This window comes from Lissotriton helveticus, chromosome 3_1, assembly GCF_964261635.1.
Source record: "Lissotriton helveticus chromosome 3_1, aLisHel1.1, whole genome shotgun sequence".
Lineage (NCBI taxonomy): Eukaryota > Metazoa > Chordata > Amphibia > Caudata > Salamandridae > Lissotriton > Lissotriton helveticus.
Genome location: NC_136061.1, coordinates 339552563 through 339571310, shown reverse-complemented (window position 1 = coordinate 339571310; position 18748 = coordinate 339552563). Strand labels below are relative to the sequence as shown.

Here is an 18748-nt window from a genome sequence, read left to right as displayed (position 1 = left end):
GGCCGACAACCTTTTTGAGAGAGTGTTACTCGGGCCAGGTTTATACGAAGGCTTAGTCTTTGGCTTCGGAGCTGAGCCGGAAGGCGGGGCTTCTGAAGTAACTTGTCGATCTCTGCTAAGGCCTTTAGGCGATGCGTCAACCGGAGCCTTTTCTTTGGGGATAAGCGGGGTCGGGGGCTGAGTACTCACTTTTTGCCCCAGCGTGATCTGGTCATCGGAGTCCGACTGGTCTTCAACGGTGACGATTTCTAGTTCCGAGTCCGCCGCTTCAGGGAGGTCGTGTTTGTCCTCGAAGATGTTCTCCGGTTCCGGTGCCTGCCGCTGCATCTCTTGCCTAGCGGCCCGTCGATTCCGGATGGTTTTCTTCGAACGGAATTAGCCCACGCTGGGTAAGTTTGCTCGTTGTGGTCTGGCGACAAACACCTGTTGCATACTGTATGTTTGTCAGTATGCGGGAATTTTGCGTGGCATTGTGGGCACCTTTTGAACGGACTCCTTTCCATCGACAGCAGTCCCACGTGGCGTCGAAAAGACCCAACGGCCCGCGTCGCCGACTGGATCGAGATGGAAAGTTTGATCGAGTTAAGGAGTACCGAACGAGAACAATACCGTCGAGGTAGAAGGCCTTTTGGCCTTAGAAAGTAGGTTAGTTTCGATTCCGAAGTTGGAGTATAGGAATAACATCCGAACCCAATGGCGGAAAAAAACAATCTAAGGATGGAGAAGATGCCCATGCGCACTGTAGTCCAGGGGAGGAGTCACCTATCTCGTGATACTTCGAAGACTCTTCCAGGACAACAAAGAGCAATCATCCGGATCCAACACTAGGCGGTGATCTATGCACAGATATGAATTCAGCAGCCCACATGCCTCGAACATAGTGCTTTTAGTATTATTTACTTGAGCCTCTGTAAGCCTCTAGGAATTCACTGGACTCTGTGCACACTATACCTTACTTTGGTATAGTATATACAGAGCCAGGTTCCTACAGTAAAGTTGGCCAATTTCATCACCGCCTTCATACTAGTTATCAGAATCTGTGCCAAACAATGTATACATTGTACGGGATCTTCCTTGTTGAGTTGGAATGTAAAGCGTTGCAGGTTGTTGTACAATGGAAACTGAGCACTGCCTTAGAAGAGGTCTTATCGGCTAAGCCCCAGAGAGCACAATGGACACCTTGTCCTTCGGCAGCAAGGAAGTCTTCTTTAATTATCCGGAAAATGGAGTAAATGGTAAAGTCAGAGTCGGAGTCTTTCCCGCTGTTGTGAGAGGCCCAGTGGACATGTCAGATGGTTCAACGACCGTTGAGGGCGCACCCGCCGGCATTATCCCAGATGGACGGCATCTCGCTCCTTGGGGCCACCAGGCGCGCCAGAGGGAGTCAGAAGGGATCTGAACAGTCAAGGCATGGCCTCTCAGAACACTTGGATCTGCCTTGATGACAGAGACTATCACAGAAACTCAAGATCCAGTCTTGCAACTTCTCCTAAAACAACCTAAGTCGACTAGCTTCAGGAGCAATAACTGGAGGTATAGTGACACCCTAGCACCTTCTCAGAAGTACAAGAGTGGCAGAAAGAGGCAGAGTCCCACTTGGATTTTATGTTTTCTTTCTTCAACTTACCCCATGACTTGGAGCATGGCGACGATAGTTCTCTGTATCAACTTTCGGAATGGGACCAATTTATATGAAGAATATAATGGTGCTTAGCAAAGGCGTTTCGCCTTGTCGTGCCATGTGGCCTAAAGGTTCATCAACACGCAGTCACATCAGCCTTAGAATTGTGATTTGGCCCCAGGCACAACAGGCAAACCTGATGAGGATCAGTCAGAGACATCTCCTTGCATTGCAACAGTCCTTGCAAAGTTTAAAGCCGGTGGTATTGAGATGTGACACTGTGAGAAGTTGGCCTGATGTTCAGTGTTCACTATTCTAGTGATCACTATATATCAGTCCAAACAACCCTTATTGATGATTGGTTGTAAGTCAACCTTATAGACCAGCTATCCTAGTAGCGTGGATACGAGCAGTCTAAGGCTAAGACTCTAGAGGGCGTGTTAAGCCAGCTGTTTTACCATCACATTACCCCTTGAACACCCAGTGAAAGGACACCACACAAGTTGTTATGAAAATAAACAGTGTATTTATTTATAACAAGACTACCCTGGCTCTTTATGAGACAGGGAGCTAAGCACACAACAAAACTCTTATAAAAATACTTAAGTTAGCACAGTATACACAAATGCCCGAGGGGCACGAAAAACCATATACTCTGAAAGTGGAATGCGAAATTACTAGCAGGTAAGTACAGTACTAATAGGCTTTGGAATCGCTAGGACTTGACTATGGAATCGTTAGATTACTTCTAGGAGGCCCAGGGGACTTGGGTGCAGAGTGTGCACTCTCACGCGGGATGCGGGACATAGTCTATGATAGCTAGTAAAGTTAAAGTTAGTGTTCACGGGCGAACCCGACCTGGTAGGGAGAAAACGACAGTGGATCCTGACCCTTGGATAGTGAGGCTATGCTGGTGCACCGAAATGCCGAAGTTACCTAGCCCAGGGGCTGCAGCTGCATATGTCTCAAAAGACGTCGGGAATCCTCGTAGACGAACCAGGAGCCTGGAAGAAAGATGCTGGCAGGCGACCAGTGAAGAGAGTTCGAAGGGATCCAAGCCTGGATCTTGAAGATGGACGATACCTGAAAGCAGAGGGGACCAAGTTCGTGACTACTAGCCAGTAGTCAGGGGGCACCAGGAGGGCACCGGATGGTAGTCACCTCGACTAGGTGAGTGGGCGACGCTGTGCTCTGCAGATCTCACGGACCAGGAGGCGTTGTCGGCGACCAGGATGGAGGGGCGAGCTGTCCCACGATGGGTGAAGCTGTCGGCGTCGAAGGACCCAGGATTGGGCAACAAAGCCTTGGCTAATTCAAGCCCACGCGGTTGACTCAAAAAGGCGTCTTGAGTGGACCAGGAGGGTCCGGGGTGCTCCTCTTCTGGAAGGGAGCAAGAGCCAGTCTGGAGCAACCAGACCAGCAGCAGTGATGTCGTCGGGCGTCGTTCAGAAGGCCACAAGCCAGCGGGCTAGTAGCCAAACAACGCGGTGAGCAGCAAAAAGCAGAAGGGCCCCACGCCGATCGTGGAGATGCTGGGGGGCTGCTCTTCGGTGCTGGAGCTGCTCAGGGTTGGGGCTTCTCGGACCCCAAAGCACTCGCCAGGAGATTACTCGGCGGGCTTGCTGTGAAGAAGTCGTGCAGTCTTGGCAATAGTCGGTCCCTTGAGGTCTCGTCGCACTCACGGTTCTCAGCTTGGCTGTAGAGGTGAGTAGAGGTCGGAGGTGCCAGGGAAGCCGGGTCTTGTCGAGCTGGGCAGTCGGATTCCGGAGGAAGGACTTACAGCAGACCGCAGTGTTCTTAGGATGGTGCCGGGTGACTACTCCTTAGTCACAAGGGAGAATCTTGAAGAAGAAATCTTGAAGTCCTTTCGTAGAAAGTCGTGTCTTGATTCCAAAGATGATCTAATTTGGAAGGGGGCCTGCTCCTACCTTTATCTGGGAAAAGGGGGCTGGCACGCGACTAAGTCCTGCCCTATGGGTGGGACCAGGAGGGGGGTGGTTACACCCCTCTCCTTTGGCAGGCTTTCCCCAGGCCAGGGGCTGGAGTGCCCCTGGAACTGGTTTCAGCCGGCCTATGCACAGTGAGCACCGGGGTGCCACTTGCAGTCACCTTCCTCTGTAGCCCTGCCTACCTGGAATACACAAAACCCTGTCTGGGACGGTGCTGGCACCGCCCCTGGCAGGAAACCCTTTGTCCTTGCCTCCTGCTCTGGGAGGACTCCCAGCAGCAGGAGGGCAGACTTGTGTCTCGGTGGCAGCATCCATTTTGTGGATGCTAAGGCTCTGTCTGACTTTAACCGGGGTTACAGGTTACATACATGTCGTGTCCCTCTAGAAGGGTGGAATGCTAACCCCGTCGCCAGAATTGGCGAGGGGTTAGTATTCCAATTCGTATGACACCTTACTCGACATGTTTTGATAAAGCGATACCAGAGTTGGCATATAACCGTGAGGATTATAATGCACTTAAGAGTATATGGTATGCGATATCATGGAAACAGCTAAGGGATGGATCCCGAAAGCCGCAGACAGGCTCAGCTCATGCCAGAGCACTATCTCACACGATTCCAAGCACTCTGCCTTCAGGATTGTCAAGGCCTGCCATAGGAGTGACTGATAGGAGATCTGTGTGTCCATTTTTAGGGTTAGATATAGGTATACTATATCTAAAGCAAAGGGTGATTACACCACCTTGCCCCAGCTGTCAAGCAGCCAGTTGTGTCAGATTTGGATGGCCAGCCAGGGGTGGCATAATACATGCTGCAGCCCCTGGTAGGCCCTGGGTACACCTATGCCCTGGGTACCTAAGGTACACTGTACAGGGACTGATAAGGTGACTCAGTATCCAATTTAGATATGTACCTAGGGTACATGGAATCCATTTTACAGAGAGAGCAGTGGGCCTGGGGTCCTGAATAGCAGGGCCCCAGGTCAACTAAGTCAGAAAACCAGCAAACACCAGGCAAAAAGTTGGGGCAACCATAGTCAGGGATCTACCTTCCTACAGACACACTGTAATCTTTTGAGGTAAAAACAGTCTCAAAGAGACTATAGTTAGCTCGGGATCAGAAAGTAGGGAAATTATGTCATCATGCGGGAATGGAGCCTATTTAAGCTCCGCATGTCATTCCCAAAATAAAACTGCATCAGTCCAGGACCTATTGGCACAAACGTTTCTGGATCCAGTTTGAAGTCTGGGGCATAGACAAAAGGTGAGGAATCAGCATTTGGAAATACCTCTAAGAATTCAGATGTAACTGTTAGCTTTAAAGGAGGACTTTGACAATTCATTAACCACTCTTGCTTAATATTGCATGCATATGTGAGGTGACTTTCACAAAATTGAACCATATTTTAGGCAGCATTTTTCACATTTGAGTCTATTAAGTGATGCATGCAAACAGAAGATAGAAATATTCTGGAACCTGTGGGGGTGTATTTGTAGAATCACAAAGGATGTTCAGCCAGTCAGCACATACCATGGGAGGGATGATGGCAGCTCGATGGTGGAGCTGCTGCAGATCCATCGGCACTTGCTTCATAGCAGGCCCAAGAAGGACACTCCCAGGGGGGTTCAAGAGCGAGGGCTTGGACTCCATAAAAACCCTAGCGAGAAAAAACAAAATGTAAGCATTCAGAAAACATGCCTCTTTGCAGACTATTATTTTATTAGAGTTTAGAATGGTGAACTTACGTAGTGAGAGGCGAGAAGAAAGCAAATAAGAAAACAGGCTAATGATTGTGTGGTGGTGTAAAATGCAATTCTCATCAGCAGATTTGCTACTTGCAGGTATTCATATTAAGAAGCGTGTATAGATCAGTGGGGACTCTGAATAATTATGATTCGTGTAAATATAGGGAAAAGAATGGCAACTTGCTCAACCAACAGAATGCCACTGGCACATTTAAAAAAAATAGAACGAACAATTTGGATATAGGAATGGAAAATGTAAGGAAATGGGGTGTATTATACGGTGTGGTAGAGCAACCTCACAGTGTAATACATCTATCAACCCCTTTAGGATACTAAGATTTCGTCTGTCAAGCCCTTAGCTGAACCCAAGTTAACTGTGGGCCTGAGCAGCAAGGCTTACAAAGAGCAACAAGTGTTTAGCATTTAAATAGCATCAAAATCATTGAAGAAATCAACAACACTTGATAGAATGTATTTGTATAAGATTTTAGACATTAGAACGAAAAAGAACTACCAGAGGGTTCTGAAGATCTAGTTTTTAAAAGCAATAATAAAATCAATGCAATTTCACTAAAATGGAAACAAGCCTTGGCAAAGTAAACAAATTAGCCACTTAATAAAGTTTTCAAAGAAAAGTTTGGTAAATATCCACTCGTATGTTCAACATATTTGGGGTGACCAACTCCAGCGGCAAGCTAGTCAGGGGGACGGGTAAGGTCTTCAAGAACAGTTCCCTTCACAGGAGGCACTCCTTTAACAGTCCATCAGTTTCAGGCACTTTATCTTGGTTGCAATGGATTACTTTGAAGTGGTCCTGATGCAAGGGAAGAAGGATGCTGAAGATGCTAAAAGGATGCTGTGGAAGCAACACTGTCATCAAGAGTCTTTCTGCAGGGAGTCCTCGGTCCATGAAGATGGTGAGGGGGTCCTGGTGCAGGGTTGGCATCCTACCAAGTTCTCTCTGGCCTGGCTGAATTCCACATGTCACTGGACTACCATTCTGTTGTTATCACGGTACCAAGCTAATCCTTCCTGGGTCACTAAGTTTCCTTCTGAGGGTCGTGGCAACTCTCCAACAGCACTCCTGGGCTCCGCAAGCTCAGGTGAAAATCTGTACATCTGATCTTGGTCCTCGGTGCTACACAGTGGCGGTGATAGCAACTTGGAGACTTTGTGCTACAAACTTTTCTCAGCAGGCTTCTTCAGCTGTAGTGTACCTGTGCTGCAAACATGAGACAAGTCGGCTAGCCCTTGGAGTTCTCTTGGCCTGACTGGACTCTGCAGACAGCTTCTACTTGAGCAGGACACATCATAGTCCCTCTCTCTGCTAGCCACCAGACGCAGCAGGTGCGATCCTCATCTGTACAGCCACTTTTTTGCTGGTCCTACGCTACAGCAGGGCAGTCCTTCTTTTGTCTATCTTTTGAGTCAGTTGAGATCTGAGTTCTAGGTGGAAGGGGTGACTTATTTATCTTCAGCAACTGCCCTCAAGATAGGATGCAGTTGGTAGTCAGTGAGCTACCAGGATTCCTCCCTCCTGTTGACCACTTCCAGGGCAGTGCAGTATCTGGTTATCGCAGGATGCACCATTCTGCCCTCTCCCAATATGAGAAAAGTCCCCTCTACATTCAAAGCTCCCTAGCCCACCTCCAGAGGTGTGGCTACCAAGGAGGTACATGTCCCAGAAAATCCCAGTTGACTAACAGTTTCTCCTCTCCTGTCTCCAGTAATAGCCTGTCGTACTGCCGTTAGTTACCTTCGATAACGATGTATTTGGTAGAGACGGTTCTAGCCACAGGTTCCTTCATGTAAATTATCCCCAGGCGTGAGACTGGATCCGTAAAATCTTTTTGACACAGCCTCCCTGCACGCCTGGGAGGGGCACCACGCGACTTCGCCCCTGCGTCGACCGCGCATGTGACATTAGCAAGGTTACATATGTCCCACCCCGGCGCGCCTACGTCAGTTTTCTTCGGAGAACTTTTGGGCACCACAACGCGGAGCCATCAGACAAAAGTGTGAGAGTATAGGAACGGTGTGCGAAAGAGCAAAAAAGGAATGGTGAGAAACAACACCATAAGGAGCAGTGACAAACACTGCAGTAGCCAAGGCAGGGAAACGAATAAAGAAAATAACACAGCCCTGAACAGCAACCCTGCCAGTACTAAAATAGCCCCCCCCCCCCCCCGAAGGCAAAGACCATATGAAGAGTGTCATGATAACATAACAGAACCACAATCCCAACCAATAACAATGATGGGGAACCAGTCCGGGACAACAAGGCACGACAAGACTCAAAGACAGCCCCACAAAGAAAGTGACAACACCCATAAGGAACAATGGCAAGGGCCTAGCCAAAAGACCCCAACCTACAGGATAGCAGAAGGGCTAGGACCCCTAGCAATGAAAAGGGGAAAGAAAAGCACTAAGGCAGAAAAGTACCTACAAACCTATCCTTCAAAAGCTTCACAGGGGGAGGAAGGAACAAAAACAGGACGAACATCCCGTCAGAAAAGGACGACAGAATGCACGCACTGAAGACATAGCCACCCAGAGGGAGGTGAATGCAGAAGACCAAGCCAAAAGGTCCTCGCAGAACAGGGAGGAAGGGCGGGCAGTGAAGGAATCTGCGGCTAGAATCGTCTCTACCAGATACATCGTTACCGAAGGTAAGGAACTCGCACATCTGATAGAGACTACTAGCCGCAGATTCCTTCACGTAGAATAGATACCCTAGATATACCCAAGGGGAAGGAGGGCCTGCGAGAGGACCCCACCAGCCTGGTCATAACAGGGGCTCCCACAGGAGCCGAGTCCCAAGACAGGACGAGGAGCCCCGTCCCCCCAGGCATGGGGTACCCCCGCCAGCAGAAGACCACAAACCCCAAACAGAATGCGGTAAAAGAAAGAGAAGAGGTAGCCCGTCCTCACTCAGCAGAGGAAACAAGGCAAGGCGACAGGAGGCCAAGCACTCCACGCCCAAATAAGGCAACAAGACCTCAGCCTAAGGCCAAGAAAAGGAAGAGGAGCATCGAAGGAGAAGAGCAACCTAGAGACTCCAAGGAGAAGAAGCAGAGCAAAGGCAGCCCCAGACAGAACGGCGCCGTCAGCAATCAGCAGGCAGAAGCCAAAAAGGGTAGCTCAAGGTCACCCAGGTAGAACCGTCCAACACCGCGCAGGGACAGACTGCGCCCGCAAGAGGGACAAGAACTCAGGGACACTCTCCTCCCACAGGGAGAAGAGGTAGAACCGAGTGCAAGGCCCACTGGAAGAAACAGACAAGGCAAGGATGACAGTCCCACTAAAGCCCCAAGAGGGCATAATGGTGCAGAACAACAACAGGTCGGCACCGGCAAGCTCAGCCAGATGCAGCAGACACCACAGAACAAAGCACTCAGGGCAAGCCAGAAGCCGGCCGATGACAGAGAGCAGGAAGGCGAATAAGAGTCCAGACATGCCCCAGGGAGGAGACCGTACACACGGCCCAAAAAGAAGTAGAACCGGACAGGACCATGACACCAGGCCACGGACAGCTGGACAGACCAGGAAAACAGTACACCCTGGGGCGCAACTCAAGACAGTCCAAGCCATCAGCAAGAAGATTGCATATGCAACATACCGTAATGCCACGGTGAGCAGAAGCCCGCAGGCAACCACAGCTCCCCAGCACATGACAGGGCTATATAACAGTTACCACTACCCCACATAGGGCAAGTCACGTCCCAAGACATGGGAACCTCTTAGGAAAGAACTTCTGCAGCAGAGGACAACAGAAAAGACCTGTGGAAAAAACCCAGCAGAAGGCTTGTCAAACAGCCCAAGAGGAAAAACACAGAAAGCTCAGGCTCAGGCCAGAATGGTGTAGAAAACCCAAAGCAAAAACACACAGTCAAGAAGGTCTGGCCAGCAGCCAACAGAACCACAGTCCCAACAAGGAGGACTCGAGTGGTTACGAAGCACACAGAACACACAACCAGGGCCAACGGAAGAACACCTCCAAGATCAACACTGAGGGGGAGAAGAAGGAGGAGGAGTACGACGAAGCCCCGCCAAGAACCTCTGGATGGCAGAGTCTGCAGGGGCTTGGAACAAAAGAGCCAGTTCTATATTTGGGGCAACATGTCCAGCCGCACAGAGGTTTTCAATTTTTTACTCAATTGAAATATTTCATACACAGGAATACCTTCAACAAATCACCAGTGTGGGGCACAAGCCTGTACCCAAACACAGTCAGATCAGTACAAAAGGTAAACAGAGGAAAAGAGCAGGGCTTTTCAAGGCAAAAGCAGCGATTTCTGTAAAGTATTGAGTGTACAGAAATATCAGTTAAACACCATTACATATAACATATAAATCAAGCATTTGACTCATTGTACACCATATACAAATGCTTGATTTATATGTTATACGTAATGGTGTTTAACTGATATTTCTGTACACTCAATACTTTACAGAAATCGCTGCTTTTGCCTTGAAAAGCCCTGCTCTTTTCCTCTGTTTACCTTTTGTACTGATCTGACTGTGTTTGGGTACAGGCTTGTGCCCCACACTGGTGTTTTGTTGAAGGTATTCCTGTGTATGAAATATTTCAATTGAGTAAAAAATTGAAGACCTCTGTCCGGCTGGACATGTCGCCGCAAATATAGAACTGATTCAGTCTATATTCATTGCTTTGCATATAATTCTTTTGCATGGACCGTAGTTGTTTCACAAAATATGCTCCCCGAGGTCCGATGCTAATTCACTTGGGGCCCCTTGTTGTCCTTAACATTAATGGAACAAAAGAGCACCATCGAAAGGAAGGTCCACCAGCCGTTCTCAAACGATATCTCCGGGAACACACTGTCCCGCAGCCAGGCATGGCGACGAAGGGCAACCGAAGAAGCAATGGCACAACCCAGCACCTCCGAGATGTCCAGAGCAGAGTGAAGAATAAACGCCGCCAGCTCCCGGCCATCCAACACATGGTGCCTCAAATCAACCCAGGCACCCTCCTGAGAAGTGGTAGACATAAGGGACTCCGCCGAGTCCCACAAACAAGAAGTGGCCTTAGCCAAAACACACAGAGGGGTTAAGGGCCCGCAGAGCCGCACTGGTTGAGGCAAACATATTGCGCCCCAGGAGTCCAGCCAGCGGGCTTCCCGTGAAGGGGGAGACAACAGCGGCGGCAGAGAGGGAAAGGCATTCTGCAAAAGGGGGCCTCTGGTAGAGGGGTGGAGGGAAAGACACACCGGATCACGTGGCGCCGGATAGTGGAGGTGCAGAAGGTGTTGGGGCACCGGGTCCCCTGTGGCGGGACGGCCCCAAGTCCCCAAAAGAGAAGAATGGAGTGAACCCTTGAAGGGAAGCAACAGCTCCTTACCACCAGAGTCCTGATGGGGAACCTCAAGAGGATGATACGCGGGGAAATGGGTAGCTGGATCACCCATGCGCAAAATTCCCACAGTCATGGAAACAGAGCGAGCGAAGGCCGCACCCGCCTCCCTAGGGCCCCGCTGAGGGTAGGTGATGGCTGCAAGCTAAGGGGGCCATCCCCCAAGCCAACCGGAGGAAGGAAGGACCAGGACCAGGTCCGGAAAGAAGGAAGAGAGGCCGAGGAATGGGGGACCTGCTGCTTCACTGGAGAAGACCGCAGCGACTGCGAGGAGCCGTCCTTAGACGACGTCGGGGAAAAAGCCACGCGGCTGCCAGTCTCCGGCGAGAATCAAACAAGCAAGCGCTGAACCTCTGGAGAAGACGAGTAAACAACCCGATGTCGCCCTCGTGCCGTAGCGTCCGCAATCTGAGGCAGGACATCGTAGTCCGGCGCCGATGGAGACGCCGGGGCGGTCTCCGTCACAAGCACAGGAGACCGGGGCTGCAAAGGAGCGGTGCCGGAAAGGCGCCAACCTGACCTCCGACGAGGCAGCCGCCTGCTTGGAGGGACGAGAGGGACCCGGGGAGAGACGAGGAGTCCCCCGCCAACCTCAACCTATGACGGGACAAGAGGGGCCCTCCGCCGACCCCTGTGGCGCCGCTAGGGCCAGCAGGCCTCTGCCACGGACAAGACCGCCGCCTGTCCAGAGGATCGAGAGCGGCTTGGGTGTGTCCCGAGCCCCAGAGACCTCCTGCGACACCGCAGGAGTTTGCAGCGAAGCAGAGGCGCTGTGCCCCGAAGGAGGGACCCCTGAAGGGCCGCACCCCAGGACGATATCGACGACAGAGGAAGTGGTTCCGAGAACCCTCCACAGAGCTCGTGCGAGGTGACGACACCGACCTGGACATGCGAGCAGAGAGAAGTTTCATCCGGCGCTCCCGCCGGGACTTTGGTTTCATCTGCTGGCATGCCTCACAGTCAGTGGAGTCGTGGTGTTCCCCCAAACACCACATGCAGATGAGGTGAGGATCCGTCGCAGACCTCAGGCGTCCACAAGACGAGCACGTCTTAAAGCCCGAATGCATTCGCACACTGTTCCCACACACGCGCAATAGGGAAAGGCCTAACCAGAACCAGAGCACGATTTGGATCTGCGTTGCAGGCAGAAAAGGAAAAAACTGTGCCGGGGTGGGACTTATGTGACCTCGCTCACGTGCGAGGACGACACAGGGGCAGAGTCGCGTGGTGTCGCCACCCACTCCCCGGTGCACAGGGATGCTGTGGCAAAAAGATTTTCCGGATCCAGTCTCACACCTGGGGATAAATAAAGTAAGGTATAGTGTGCACAGAGTCCAGGGGATACCCATATGCTTACAGAGGCAAAAGTAGATATCTTACTCTTTATTTGTGGCAGTTATAGGCGAGCAGTAAGGCTTTATCAGAGGGTAGTGTTAAGCATTTATAATACACACCTATAATACAGGCAAGAAGTGATGTCACACACTCAAAAACTGAACTCCAACCAATTGTTTGTATCAAAAATATTTCTTTAGTTATATTTTATTTTTAGAACCAAGCAGGTAAGTCTATGGTAAGTAGAATTGTAATTTTCAAGACATATCAAAAAAAGAAAGCTGAATGAAAATGACTGTTAAAGGTTTGTAAAATATTTCAAGACAATAGGTATTTGTAATTACTTTGTGATTACTTTTCAGATTACTCTTTAGAGTACTGTTTAGATTACTTTTTCTACTCAGTGTGATATGCCTAGATATCATACAACGACATTTCCTAGATAAAGTTAAGTAATACTGATTGGCATTAAAACACAGTTGCTTAGGTTTCCATACAAACTCAACACTTCAAACTTTTTCAGAGGAAATCAGTCAATGCAATCCTATGGAGAACAAGCATTTACAATGCAACGGTCTCGCCTTTGCAAAAGTTAGAGCCAGTGATTCCCAAACTGGGGTCCGTGGACCCCAGAGGTCCAGGACACATTCCCAGGGGGTCCGCAGGTAGCAGTTGTAAAAGCACTGCAAAGTTTATTGTATAATCAGCAGGTTTCTGGCAACAATAAAAGTGTCACAATACCTCTGGTGATTACGGTACTTTCTGGGGAAAGATGGGAGTTTTGTCCAGGGGCAGCTTTGAGTCATCTAAGGTAGAGCAGTGGGTGAATATGCCAGCTGCAAAGAACGTGTACCATTCATTTAAAAAACAATATTTTATGTGCATAGCTCGATGGTTAACTGCTTTTGTCATCGAGACCCAGTTGGAACTTTGAAGTTCATAAGTTACAATCGTTATCTAGCATAGTATGCTATGTACTTCCATGTAAGAGCTGCATGAAAAGTACATGGTACAAGTTAGTAAGTTATGTTTTTTCCCATTCTTTTATTATCCTGATGCTGCTAAAAAAGGGTTGTTTGGGTATAAATAAATTTTTATTATTAAAGTCAATGCTAAACACTGTGTTATGTTCTGAATGCTGAGTTTGTACTTCTCCAGATCAACCACTATTAAGGGACGCCTACCAGTATGTATGATAATTGAATCATACACCTTGAAGTCCTCTTTACCTTAAATAACATTCTCTATACACTGATTTACACACGTAGGGTTCATTGTTTATTTATGTGGTGAAAAGCGCTATAACATCCTACCCTGGTTTGAGAGGTGCTATGAAACAAATGAAATACATTTGACAGAGGGGCTGTGGAGAGATAAGAGGCACCGTTGGAGGGTGATAGTGAGGGAATCATTGAAGAGCCCCAACAAAGATTGTCATATCCTGGTGCACAGTAAGGTCATCATTTACTATGCTTTGAAAGCTAATACAATTCAATATATAATGACAAATGTGTTGTAAAATGTACCCTTTTCCCTAATGTTCTTGGGAAGAGGGGCTCCATTAAGCCCCCTTTGTAATGGCCAGGCTCACTCACTGCATTTGGTGTGCACCGTACGGGGACTGGTCTGACAGCAGTTGCCAGGGCTGCTTTGGGTTTCCAGTCTGGCCTCGTCAGGAGTTGGAGCCTGATACCGCGAAATAAAACCAAACATTGAAAAGTTAGTCGCCAAGATGTAGCACCAACCTTCCCATTAAAATGTTGTGATTTTTGCAAATTTATTTCAGTATAAAATCTTTAGTAATTTGAGTGTTTGTTTGGTGTGAACTTCTTTGTGCATTTTGTTTGCGACTGACTGTGTAAATGTTTGAAATTTAAATGGTACAAATTGCTTGGGGGTCCCCAGCTTCCAGTAGTGGCTCAATGGGGGTCCTCAGGAGTCAAAAGTTTGGGAACCACTGGTTAGAGCTATTGGCATTGTAAATGACAACATTTTTATTTATGTGTTGGTTTTGAAAACAGATAAATAAATGGCATTGTCATTAACAATGCCAATAGCTTAATCCTTCGCAAATGCCACACACACAGAGCCCCACCCACACACAGAGCCCCCACACACACACAGAGCTCCCCCCCCACACACACAGCGAGGCACACACACACAGCGAGGCACACACACACAGCGAGGCACACACACACAGCGAGGCACACACACACAGCGAGGCACACACACACAGCGAGGCACACACACACAGCGAGGCACACACACACTGCGAGGCACACACACACACTGCGAGGCACACACACACACTGCGAGGCACACACACACACTGCGAGGCACACACACACACTGCGAGGCACACACACACACTGCGAGGCACACACACACACTGCGAGGCACACACACACACTGCGAGGCACACACACACACTGCGAGGCACACACACACACTGCGAGGCACACACACACACTGCGAGGCACACACACACACTGCGAGGCACACACACACACTGCGAGGCACACACACACACTGCGAGGCACACACACACACTGCGAGGCACACACACACACTGCGAGGCACACACACACACTGCGAGGCACACACACACACTGCGAGGCGCACACACACACTGCGAGGCACACACACACTGCGAGGCACACACACACTGCGAGGCACACACACACTGCGAGGCACACACACACTGCGAGGCACACACACACTGCGAGGCACACACACTGCGAGGCACACACACTGCGAGGCACACACACTGCGAGGCACACACACTGCGAGGCACACACACTGCGAGGCACACACACTGCGAGGCACACACACTGCGAGGCACACACACTGCGAGGCACACACACTGCGAGGCACACACACTGCGAGGCACACACACTGCGAGGCACACACACTGCGAGGCACACACACTGCGAGGCACACACACTGCGAGGCACACACACTGCGAGGCACACACTGCGAGGCACACACACTGCGAGGCACACACACTGCGAGGCACACACACTGCGAGGCACACACACTGCGAGGCACACACACACACAGAGCCACACACACAAATTCTGACACTCCAAGCCCACTCAAATAAGCCACAGCGCAGAACACACTGACAGAATTCTTCTGGCACCTGGACCCCTGGGTGGAGAGCCCTCGCTCTCCTGAGCCTGCAACAATGCACATCTTGGGACGAGGTGCCTAGCCTCCTCCCCCAGGATGAGCAGGGGGAGCTTCAAAGGCATTCCGCCCTTGTGAGCTTCTCTAGAACATTTGCTGTACACAGCAACTGGCCCCCACCGATTCTGACCCCCACTCTGGCAGGAAGACTGGTGGGAAACCCTACGTGAGGAAGGGGGGTGAGCCAACCTGTGCCAATCTTGAAGAAGGGGAGACCTGCCCAATCACAGCTAAGCTCCTGCCCCCTCGCACAGGAGAGGAGCAGGCTAGGAGGAGTACCCACCCCTGGACAGGGACACATTGGTTCCTGCCCTTGCCCTACCTATAACACCCCTAAATGTAGTATTTAGGGGCACCCTGAACCTTCCTTCCTCAGATCCCAATAAGAAAATAAGAAAGAAGATCAAAAAGAAGAAAATCGGCCGTGCAGCTGCTAACCGGCCTGTTGATTCTGGAACCTGCCCCTGCTAAATCCCGGCGCCTCCTGCGGACAGCAACCTTGGAAAACCTGGAGGAACTGCCTGCCTTGACCCTCTCAAAGACTGGGACTCCCAAGAGCAGAGGCTCTGCTCCAAGAGCAATACCCCTGGTGCCAGCCAGGAACCGCGAATCCAGCCCACTCTGCACTCGCCGAGCCCGGCCTGTGCCCGAGTGATCCAAGACCACGAGGACGTCCCCCAGGCGACTGGGAACCAAAGTCAAGTGCCCAAAGACCCTCCCTGATGACCAAGACAACGCCTGTAGCCTCAGAACCAGGGACCCCTCCAACTGCGACCAGCAGAGGGTAAGATTTGCCTTCACCCAAAGAGACCCCTGCACCCGGTGCCCCACGGCCGCTTGTGCCCTCCTTTGGGGTACTTGCCTCTTCTCCAAGAACTCAATTTACCTCTCGGAGTGGTGCTCTCACCTGAAGAATCTCCGTCCCCGAGCCAGAAGCCTTTGTTCACTTCCTTTGTTCACTTTGTAACTTTCCCATTGGATAACATTGAGCGCCCGATGGCTAAAAAGCACCCTGCACCCAGCCGCCCTAGTGCTGCTGGAAGTGCAACTTCTACCCTACTCTACTTCCCCACTTGCCCTGAGTACGTGAACAGGAGCTCAACACCCACAGCCGCGTGGCCTGCCTGCTTGTAGCCACCAACCAAAGGCCCCCTACCCTCCAATGGATTGCATTGGGCCCACTCTCTCTGCACCCGGCGGCCCCTGTGCCGCTGAGGGTGTAACCACTGTACCTTTCCAACCCTAGGAGACCCCTGAGTCTATGCCCAGAACCTTATCCTCACCAGTCGAGAACTCACCTTAAAGCCGATAACTCACTTTCCTTCCATAGGCTAACATTGACTGGTTTTCACTGAAATTCCTTCTAAGTTTGGAGTTTTTAAACTTTAAAATATTCCTCCAAAATCAGCCGAATAACGATTTCTGAAATACTCACCTGGGATCAGGAGAGAAGCCAGTGCTGTATTTTTTAACTCAGTACTGAACCACAAAAGTTACCTGCATTTTCCTCCATAGGAAACCATTGACTGTTTTTCTCTGAAATTTCTTCTAAGTGTAGTTTTTTGCAAATTACAAATATTTTTTAAAAGTCGTACCAACTACTGAAACGTCAATACTTAACTGTCTTAGGTAGAGGTCTCAGTAGTGAACCTAGGAGTCCAGTACTGGATTACGAAAGTAACGCACAAGTTACTACTTGTGTAACGATATATCTGTAAGAGACATTAGTTAGTATTAGATTCCTTACCTTAGAATATCCCCAGGTGTCAGACTGGATCCGGAAATTTTTGCAGTACCCTTGCGCGTCGGTAGGCGTCGTCTGCGGCTCCGCGTCCGTCGTCGGCATTGTGGGTGCCGTGATGACGTCGTCGGAGTACTTATACGACGCCTCCGTGTGCTGACGTCAGTTCTTAGACACAGCTTTTCCGCGCCAGAAACGCAGAGCCATGTTAAAAACCAACACTGGTGCCATTGAACTAGGGCCCTGAAAGGGGGTAACCCTAACCCGAGATACTGGTTCGCAGAACGGGGAGGATGGGTGGGTCGGTAAGGAATCGAATACTAACTAATGTCTCTTACAGATATATCGTTACACAAGTAGTAACTTGTGCATCTGAAAGAGACACGTTCGTATTAGATTCCCTACCTTAGAATAGATACCCCAGCAATACCAACCCTGGTGGTGGGTCTGCGAACCAATAATCACAGCAGAAAGTCCTGGAGGACGGAACGGCCAAAGAAGCCATCCCTCCGGACTTGGCTGTCCAGGCAGTAGTGTCTTGCAAACGTGTGCAGCGATGCCCACGTAGCTGCCTGACAGATGTCTTGTAAGGGCACTCCCCTGCCCAGGGCAGTGGTAGACGCCGTGGCTTGGGTGGAATGAGCCCGCAAGCCAACAGGGGGCTCCTTCTTAGCCAAGGAGTAACACGCCTGGATGCACAAAATGATCCACCGGGAGATGGTCCTCTTGTGTACCGCTTTCCCCTTCTTAGCGCCCACGTAACCAACAAAGAGTTGGTCATCCACCCGGAACTAGCGTGTGCGAACCAAGTAGAATGAGAGCGCACGTTTAGGGTCCAGACGGTGGAGCCGCTCTGCCTCTTGGTGGCGGAAAGAAGGTTGGCAAGGTGATGGACTGCCCGATGTGGAAGGCCGTGACAACCTTGGGCAGGAAAGAAGGCTTAGTACGCAACACCACTTTGTCTGGATGGAAAGAAAGGAAAGGTGGAGTACAAGAAAGGGCCTGGAGCTCACTCACTCTCCTGGCAGAGGTGATGGCAACCAGGAAAGCAGTCTTCAGAGTAAGAAGGCGAAGAGGACAGTTGTGAAGTGGCTCAAAGGGAGCGCACATCAGAAACGTAAGAACCAGGTTCAAGTCCCACTGAGGCATTACAAACGGAACAGGAGGGAATGTGTGTGTGATGCCTTTTAGAAATCTATTTACAATAGGGGACTTGAACAAAGAAGGTTGATCAGGCAGCCTTAGAAAGGCTGGAAGGGCAGAAAGGTAGCCCTTGATAGTGCCCAGAGCAGAGCCCTGCTGGGCAAGAGAAAGAAGGAACAGAAGAACCTCAGAAAGAGGGGCAGCAAGAGGATCCACAGCCTTTGCTGTGCACCATGCCACAAATCTGTTCCACCTGCAGGCGTATACCGACTTTGTGGAGGGACGCCTGGCTGCCAGAATGACATTACAGACTTCAGGAGGCAAGTCAAATGGCCTCAACTGTCGCCGCTCAATCTCCAAGCATGGAGGTGGAGACTGGACAGGTTCAGGTGGAGGACCGTCCCCTGCTGCTGCGACAGAAGGTCCTCCTGAAGAGGCACACGAACCGGGGGATCGACTGACATACTGAGTAGCTCTGGATACCAGTACCTTCGAGCCCAGTCCGGAGCCACAAGGATGACTTGGGCCCGGTCGCGCTTGATCTTCTTCAGCACTCTGGGCAGAAGTGGTATAGGCGCAAAGGCGTACAGTAGACCACAACTCCACTCACGACAAAAAGCGTCTCCGAGCGAGTGCCGCCTTGGAAATTCCA

At 50.4% G+C, this 18748-nt stretch overlaps 1 protein-coding gene across 15 annotated transcripts in view; it reads right to left on the bottom strand.

The window, feature by feature from the left end:
* NCOR1 (nuclear receptor corepressor 1) overlaps nt 1-18748 on the bottom strand; it is a 1934049-nt gene that overhangs the window by 900696 nt on the left and 1014605 nt on the right. For all 15 annotated transcript variants that reach the window (XM_078679968.1, XM_078679976.1, XM_078679969.1 and 12 more), the window contains exon 24: nt 5100-5226. In XM_078679968.1, the coding sequence (XP_078536094.1) occupies nt 5100-5226 (127 nt within the window). The remainder of the gene's footprint in view (nt 1-5099; nt 5227-18748) is intronic.